Genomic DNA, 8,819 nt, shown 5'->3' on the forward strand with positions numbered 1-8,819 from the left:
TCTAGATCTTCTAGGAATTTAGAGACATTTCTAGGACAAAATAAAAAGGCTTTTATGTGGTTGTAGGTGAACTACTACTACTACTAATAATAATAATAATAATAATAATAATAAACACTGATGTCACAGACATCTGTATGATAGTAGAGTACAACATTTTTTAAAAGCTAAAAGATTCTGTTTCTAGCTTAGGGAAAAAATAAATACAACGTTCTGGAATAAAATCACATTGAATCGTTTTTTATTTACATTCAGTCTTTACACACACTCAGAAAAATGAGTGTATAATTCAAGTATTACGTTATAACCTCTTACTTTATTTCACAAAAAGAAATATATAAGCACACATAGAGCATATAAACATACATAAACTCCACAGTATTTGAATATTAACATTCCTTAATGAAACACATTCAGCAGAATACGCTCTAAATACTTCTGGGTTTAGTACGGTGCTCCCTCCAAATGTTAAAACCAGTACAACCGATTTCTTTTGCAACCATACAATGAAGGCATGCCAACTGTGCAATTCATGTCTTTAAAAGCAGATAGAACTGAGTACAAATAAATCAATGCAATACTGTATGTAGTCCCTGTATAAGTGGCACTTCTGCAAAACTTTGAGCTTCTCCAGACAAAGCGTGGTTAGTACTGCAGCCATATGCGGCCTAAATCGTTCCCTTGTCCTCTTCAGAGTTTCCTTATGAGGGTATAATAACAAGGAATGTTCACTCAATGCAGGTAAACAGTAGAAAAGTGTATATTTTGTGCAAAATCATAGCATTAGCTAGCTTTCATTTATAAGGTCCAGACCATGAACTCAGGGTAAACTTTGATGATGTGAGAAAGAGAAATGATGATTAAATCCAAGAAGCACTTTTTTAGAGAAGGTTTAAAAGCCACGGAGGTGTTTTCAAACATCCTGCTCTTCTGTTGGCTTTTCTTTATAAAGATCTTTGCTGAGTTCTTCATATGCTCACTGACCTGGTAACAAAATATATCCGCAAATTACTATGTCAGCCTTTCTCTCAGATCAGACTTGATCTACATCATTCTTCTCTGAGCTAGGAAAAGAGGACGGCTCCCAACGGCCCAAAATAGTACCCCTCAGGCCTGCCTGGCACTTAGCGATGAGGTAGATTTTGCGGAGCACGGTGCGGCGCAACAGGATGTAAACCCAGGGGTCGAGGATCTGGTTCCACGTGGCCAGCCTCACTCCCATCACCATCAGGGTTTCATAGTATGACAAGCTGTGTCCAATGGTTCCCGTGTAGGAGTGAATCACGGACATCAGGCCAAAGATCTGCAGACATGAAACATAAAACTGCAGTTAGTAAAATGAAAAGTAAAAACAATATATTAAAAGAATAGCAAAATAAATGTTTATAAAAATAGAATGCCACTCTGCCCTCCTTAGTGTCATAGATACAGTGACATTGCTTTATAAGGTCTGGCTATAGTTGTACTAACCTCTTATTGATATTTTAAAGTAGAGACTGCAGGAGTAAAAGTTTAGCTGGACTGCATTGCGCCTAATACCTGGTATTAAAATCTTCAGCTTTGATACCAATACTTTTAATTAGTGAAATCTATAATATGCAATCATCTTAGGGAGAGCAATGTAATGAGATCACTTGTATTTACCATTTATTTAATAATGATAGTGCAAATTCTCTGATCACATGCAGGTATCATAAGACAAAAAACCTTCTGCTTCATATATGTTTGTGCACAGAAGTAACACCTGAGCCTTCTTACATTACATTACATTAAATTTGCATGCTACTGATATGTAACTATCAGCAATGTGCTGATGTTTGACCAAAAAATAACAAAGTCACCATGCCTGTCATGCCCAGTTTGAAACTGTAATGGACTGGTCACCTGTCCGAGGTGCGCCCTGACTTTTGTCAGGTGGCATTGGCTCGAGCCCCACACAAACCCTGAATTTGGATAAACAGTTAAGAAAATGGAAGGATGGAAGCAACCGATGGAAATAATTTCACTTTAGTAAAACAGAATTTGGCTGAATCTTTACGTGAGTCAGTCAAGCAAATGACAATCTGAGTAAACTGAAATCACCAAATTAAAAAACACATTGTAAGCTTCTTAATATGATACAAACCAGATACCAGCTGTGTACGGTATGTTGTTTTGTCCTTGAGGACTGCTGCACAGTTCACTTGAGTGGCTGCATGAAAGCTTGAGCAAGAATTTTTGGACTGCTGTTGTTCCTTGAGATGTAAGCTAGAGTTTGTTGGCAGGTCTAACTTGAGAGATACTTTCCCATTCTCATTTTCTGCTAATCCTATATAAACCCTTGATAGCGTGCAAAATCCCTCTGTTATTATGCATGTGACGCACTTTTTAAATATGCGGTCTTTCTTTCTGACCACATTTCTGCTTCAGTCTCTGTTTGCACATTGTTTTTTTTGTTTTCTTAACTGAGCTTGATATTTAAACAAAGTGATTGACTTACACAAAGTAAGAGCACTTACTCTTTAATTTAGCAGTTGTTGTTCCCTGTCTGACATTTGATCCCATAATGATCCAGCTGTGTAATGTGATCCAGTTCTCTTCAGAAATGTGTTAAATAAGAATTTCATGTTTTGTTTTGTTTTTACAGAAACAAGGCCATTTGGACAGAAGATTCTTTCTTTCTTTTTTTGTCTTTGTCAGCACTGATCCTGTTGCTAATGCAGTGTGACTTTAAATATTACTTCTAACTTCACAGTTTTTAACCAAAATTCTCAGTTTGCCCCTAATCTCACAGTTGCACTATGTGACATAACTTGAAAACCTCCAAAAATTTGAGGAGTAAAAATACTGCTTAACCACCACATAGGTGCTTTCAAACATACTGGCTAAAAATCCACTTGTAGTGAGCTGCCAGAATGAGTAAGAGAGCTGTAAAGCTGTTGTGATCTAACAGCTGCAATAAAACTGACGAGAGTTAATAAAGCACAGTATGGGCATGAAGGCAAGCATGCTCAGAGTGTCGCTAATCATCCAACCTAAGTAGAAACATCTGTGTGAGAGAACATTTGATGCGTAAGAGCTCTTTCTTTTTTTATTTTTAGACAACAGGTGAAGTCTACCATCTTACTGACTTTTCTTTCTTAACCTTGTACTTCCTGACACTCACCAGCAGAGGGCTCCAACAGATACACGAAGTGACCATTATTCCAACGAGCTGCACCACCATCTCTATGTCGTGGGACTTGGCTGAGTGATGGGAGCCGGGCTGCCTCCTGAGCCGGGCGAAGACCAGTGTCAGTCCACTGATGGTGTTACAAACCAGCGCCACAGCTAGCGAGGCCAGCCCAAGTCCAGAGAACAATACTACAAATGCCACATCCACCTCCTTAGTGTCACTGAGCACTTTGATGAAACACCAGGTCCCTGGCTCTTGATAGGTGTAGGAACCCAGCTGAAAGCAGGGTAGCAAGGCCACACTTAAGGCTGCCAGCCAGATGATGGAAAGACAAATTTTTGCACGTCTTTTTGTGACCAAAGATGAGTGCAGCAGTGGTTTAGTAACACCCAGGCATCGCTCGGCAGCCATGGCACAGCCCATGAAGAGAGGGCATAGTCCGAAGAACACCATGCTGCCACCGAGGAACTGGCACATCCCATCAGAGGAGTTGACATACTGAGGCCTTGCAGCTCCAGAGAGGTAGAGTCGGAGAACCAGGGCACCAGGAATCACATGGCCAATCGAGTCTGTAATCACTAGTGACGTGGCAAACAGAAGGAATGTAGCTTTGGAGCGCCGGCGCTGAAGGGAGTAAGCATTAACCAGGATGAAGAGGGCCACAATGTTGGAGATGATGCCCAGTGTCATGGACAATATGACAATGAACGCTCCACCAGCGGTAGGCTCCTCAAAGGTGAGGTTTTCATGGTGTGACAGCCCTTCAACAGCAGCCCTGACCTCCACCTTCCCTCCACTGTCATTAGCCACATGAGGGAGAAGCAGGGGGGCTGAGGAGTTGTAGTGGCTCAAAGCTAACATCTCTGAACTCTGAAGGTCGTGAGATCCATAGTTAGGTGAGGCTGCAGGAGATAGAAAAGGCATATTTAGTTATAAAGCACTCTTAAGCTGCTGTTGATCCGTGTAAAATGATATTGATGAGTTGATTTAACAAAAGCTGTAATAACTATTCACACAAATACAAATAAAAGTTCAGGAAATACCCTGGAAAAAATGAATGCAGAAAATCCCAACCCAACCAAACATCTACAATAGTGTTCCCAGATTTGTTTATTTAAATGTGATGACACAGGAGGACACAAAAACCAACCAGGTGGGGGAAAACATGAGACTAACGGTTTTATTTGTGAACAGAATTCCTGCCTCGAAGCATAAACAGGGAGACGTGGCTGCCTTGCAATGAGGCATGGTGGCTGCACTGAAGCACACGATTGAACTCTGGGGCACAAAATGCAGTACGGTTACAACCGTAAATATGTTTTATCTTCCTGAGTGGGGGACAGTGCCAGGTCAGGTGGTCCTTTAGCCACAGCCCTTAGAGGGTAGGCTATTAGATATTGGCAGATTGTTAAAACGCCAAAAGAGACAATAGCTTTCAGAAGAAATGCGTTCATCTCTTTCTCTGGCCAAAGAATCACTGACAAGAGGCAGTAAAGCCGCTTCTGAAACCAAAGGCACCACCTTTACGTGACATCCTATAATGGTCATCTTTTAAGATTTCAGGGCTGCTGACATTTAAAAGATTCAAAAACACTACAAGAAAGAAAAGAAGGAAATTATTGTTTTCACATCTATTGCGTTCCCCACGAATATGGCTCTTGTTCTTTTATAACTGAGTTTGATTCAGGTGGAAGTATGTGAAAGAAGTGCAAAGGAGAGAACTTTAATAGTCGTATGACACACAAATGTCTTATAAATGTACTTATAATTATTCATCATAGGCAGGAACATTTTTTCAATCTTTTATACATATATTTAATATATATATATTTAATAGATGACAAATGTTTAAGTTCTTCTTCTTCTTCTTCTTTTTGATTTGTAAATATTCCTTTTGAACCCAACCTGACACACTTGAGCGATGAAAGGACACAGGATGACAGACAGCAAGTAGAGGCTACTGAGGCAGCTGTCAGGACTGCAGTGCTTTGTTAATCAAAGTGGAGCGTCACTGTTAGGTTTAGTTTGGAGGTCAAACATAGTTAAACAGAACAGAACTCCCAGCAACACAAAAAAAAAAGACTAAATATTGGGGGAAATCAGAGCTGAGCATTATTCAGCTCACTGTTCACGATGCTTCATTCCATAATCACATACATTTTTTTAACACAGAGAATCCTTATACCTCGTTTGTGGTGTCTAAACAGTAACAGTAATTGCCTTAATTTAAACTAATTAAAACAATTACTGGATCCAGTTTCTACCAGAAAGAAATATTATTTTTTTAGGGCTGTCTCCTGCCTACTGTTTCAGACTTCCACAGAGCCCAGAGACAGCCAGTAAGCTGCTTTTCTGCACCACAACACACCCTATCACAATTTCTTCTCACCACTTTGTTAAATCTATGAGAATTCCCACACTGATCTGTATATTTTCAGAAAAGTTCACATTTCCACTAAATAAGAAACATATATACAGATGTTAACAAAAAATAATACATATAAAATGAACAAAGACTTATTCTTTTTTATTACTCCTCTTCATCATTATTATTATTTAAATGGAAGAAATTACTTACCACTCGACAGTTGATTAGTTATCTTATAAGTCCAGCTGGTTTATCTTTGTGATTCATAAGGATAGTCCAAAGAAATCCAGAAGAAAAAATCTGTTTTCATTAGAAGTCATGTTTCCTTTCGACAAGCGCCACTGCAGCGATGTCCGTCGCGGAGTTTTTTCCATTGCTTAAGGCTCCTGTCTATTTCACTGTGGCTTTTAAAGGATCCCCACTGACGCTGAAATACCGACTCACATTTTTATAGCGCGGTGTCCTCCAGTCTGTGTGGGCGTCTCTGCTGCTGTTCGCCCCCTGAGTCAAGTCCGTCTCACCCCTGTGCTGCACTTTCCCTGCAGCCTGTTTACATTACCTGCACGACCAGTAAGCGCAACCTAGCGTCACTATTTCTCAAAAAAAGAGTGAAGGGAAAAATAATTTAAAAAGAAAAAGTCATTATTTTTTACCTAAGCAGCTGTTAGAGTTTTAATTTCCCTGTAAACTTCAAAATGTTGGTCTCGAAATAGTTAATAAAGCTTTATTTGCAGTAATCAGCTTGAAGCGAAGACACTTTTCAGCTCCTGGCTCTTCTGTAAATGAATCGATCTGAACAGATTCGGTTCCATAGGCTGCGCTATTAATCTATTTATTTTTGCAGTTGAATGCGTAACTCTGAGCTCAAAATAACCTCTGCTGAGGTATCAGTTGTCCAGTACATGGTGGATATTAGTTCTTCCTATGAAGGGTCTTCTATTTCAGTAATTCCAATAAACGACCTCAGTATTCAGGAGCAAAAGGCTGACGTTTATAGATATAATTTAAAAAACAATTAAATAAAAAAAATGTTTAAAAAAGACGAGGATACATGTGAAGGTGTTTGTTTTGCAGTTGTAGTTTAGATAATTTGGTATGGAAAAGCCATATTCACGCTCTAGAAAATAAAACAGATGTTCCTCAAGGACCCTGGTGTTAGTCTTGAGGGTTTCTGCAGCTGTGTAAAGGAAAAATGTATTCTGCTTGATTGACATTTTTCCTGTAGTACATACTGAAGCCAGGTGGCTTTGTTTGTTTGAATTTTACAAGGTCGTGGAATGCAAGCTGGAGCACACTAGCACACATTTTGGGTTGGAAACTGAGCAAAAGCAACATTAGAGATTGGCTGCTGGTTCACAGGAAAGAGCAGAGATGGGCACTGACATGTAAATTGTTTTCATTTTGTTTTTTTTCCTTTAAAAAAATTAAATCAAGACACCTGGAGGAAGAATTTAGGCCCTGCGAGAGTCTTAAAGGGAGGAGTGCGCAGAAAATATCAAAACATCTATTAGATGGGATTACATCTTGAAAAAGAAGCCCAGTCTCAAAGAGGTTTGTAAAACAGGCGAAAAATTTAGTTGATTTATGATCCAAGACACAAATGTCATACTTTTTTTTTCTTGTTTATGCAGATGAAAAACATTTTCCTCTACGAAAGACTGGTGCAAGTGGATTCTTGGCGTAAGGTGGACCACGCTGCTTGCTGTCTCATTCCAACAGAAAGATAGTCACTGGTGGCACCTATAGTTTACCCTCAGTGTTGGGAAGGTTACTTTTAAAATGTATTCCATTACAGAATACAGAATACATGCCCCAAAATGTATTCTGTAACGTATTCCGTTACGTTACTCAATGACAGTAACGTATTCTGAATACTTTGGATTACTTAATATATTATCATGCTTTTTACAACAACGTGAATGTACTATTGCTGTGTGATTTATTACTATTACTGAAGGTCCGCGACTCCGAACTGTAGTAAAGGGACCTCTGACTAATACGGCGGGGTCCCTGTCGGCTCGTAGCCGAAAAATAGCTTTACTTTGTTGTGTGGGTCAACTTTTCTTGCCAGAGACAGAGAGAGGCGTCGAAAGGCTGCTCCAACGGAACTTATTGTTTTCGGAGGAAAACACGAACACGGTGTACAGTCGAGTCTTAATAGCTTACTTACAACTGGGCTCGTCAGGCACTCTTCTTGGCTGAAGTGGTTATTATTACATTTACATGCTTCCAGCTGCCGTTTTTCCTCGATGACAACACGTACCTTTCCACTCCCCTTTTTCTCCCTCCTCGCGCTCACAGACCAATAACGTGTATGGCAGTCCATTCTCCCTGCAACACGGACTACACTGCCCATGATGCTACATTCTTTAGAGCTATGCTTGTAGCATTCTGCCTGTTAGCTTAGCACAACAACAACAACAACGAAAAGGCGCTCTCTCACCCAGGAAACACACAGTCGCAGAGAGAGAGAGCATCGCCCTGTAACCATGGCAACCGTAACGCTGCCGCCTAGAACAACAGCACGTAGCTGTCAAACAAAACCCAAACAGTCCTGACCCGCGACAAAATGAAACAGGAAAGTACTGCAGTGTAATCCATTTATTTCAACAAAGTAACTGTATTCTGAATACCACCTTTTTAAACGGTAACTGTAACGGAACACAGTTACTCATATTTTGTATTTTAAATACGTAACGGTGGTACATGTATTCCGTTACTCCCCAACACTGTTTACCCTTGACTTGGTTTATTTCACACTGACACACATTGATGCAAACAGCAGAAGTCCAAAAATCCTCCTCCTGGAGTTAATTTCACCTGAGCAGGTGAAATTACTCCATTCATAATACATCCTGATTGAACAGGTTTAATCAAGCGTAGACACTTAGCAAACAATACACACAGACCATTTAATGCAATAGATCATTGCTCCACAATCAATAAACTAGAAACCACAGTTGTCTCGTTAGACATAGACCAGGTAAAGTGGAAATTTTTATTTGCAGTTTTACACAAATTTGGATTTGGTACATTCTTCAAAAAATGGATCAAAACACAGCTATCCAAATGCATGTGTTAGGACAAATAAACTTAATTTGCAAGGCTTTAATCTAATGAGGGGCACCAGACAGGCCTAGCTTTTGTCCTTTTCATTGAACCACTAGCAGCAGCAATCCGACATGCCTATACGCTGATGATGCTATTACTTTTCCTTGGGAACTCACAAAACTCTCTTCTGGAGCGAATTACGCTCATAGATTTAACTGGGGTAAATCAAGACCTCTACCTGTGAAC

At 39.8% G+C, this 8,819-nt stretch overlaps 1 protein-coding gene across 4 annotated transcripts; it reads right to left on the reverse strand.

The window, feature by feature from the left end:
* Positions 1-288: 288 nt before the first annotated feature.
* On the reverse strand, positions 289-8,020 carry LOC147328419 (prostaglandin E2 receptor EP1 subtype-like). Of its 4 annotated transcripts, none has more exons than XM_086296777.1 (3): positions 7,693-8,020; positions 3,146-4,056; positions 289-1,303 (listed from the first exon to the last, which is right to left on the reverse strand). In XM_086296777.1, the coding sequence occupies exons 2-3, from the start codon at positions 4,013-4,015 to the stop codon at positions 1,034-1,036; spliced, it is 1,140 nt and encodes a 379-aa protein (XP_086152903.1). In that variant the 5' UTR covers positions 4,016-4,056; positions 7,693-8,020; the 3' UTR covers positions 289-1,033. The 4 variants fall into 4 exon arrangements, with proteins under 4 accessions (XP_086152903.1, XP_086152902.1, XP_086152904.1 ...); XM_086296776.1 differs by lacking the exon at positions 7,693-8,020 and adding an exon at positions 5,733-7,252; XM_086296778.1 differs by lacking the exon at positions 7,693-8,020 and having other exon boundaries at positions 289-984; positions 1,105-1,303; positions 3,146-5,724.
* Between the last annotated feature and the right edge of the window lie 799 nt (positions 8,021-8,819).

The sequence above is a fragment of the Aulonocara sp. 'chitande type north' Nkhata Bay genome, linkage group LG6 (assembly GCF_057382095.1).
Source record: "Aulonocara sp. 'chitande type north' Nkhata Bay isolate Kocher_YH1m ecotype deep benthic linkage group LG6, A_spYH_male_GT1.1, whole genome shotgun sequence".
NCBI lineage: Eukaryota > Metazoa > Chordata > Actinopteri > Cichliformes > Cichlidae > Aulonocara > Aulonocara sp. 'chitande type north' Nkhata Bay.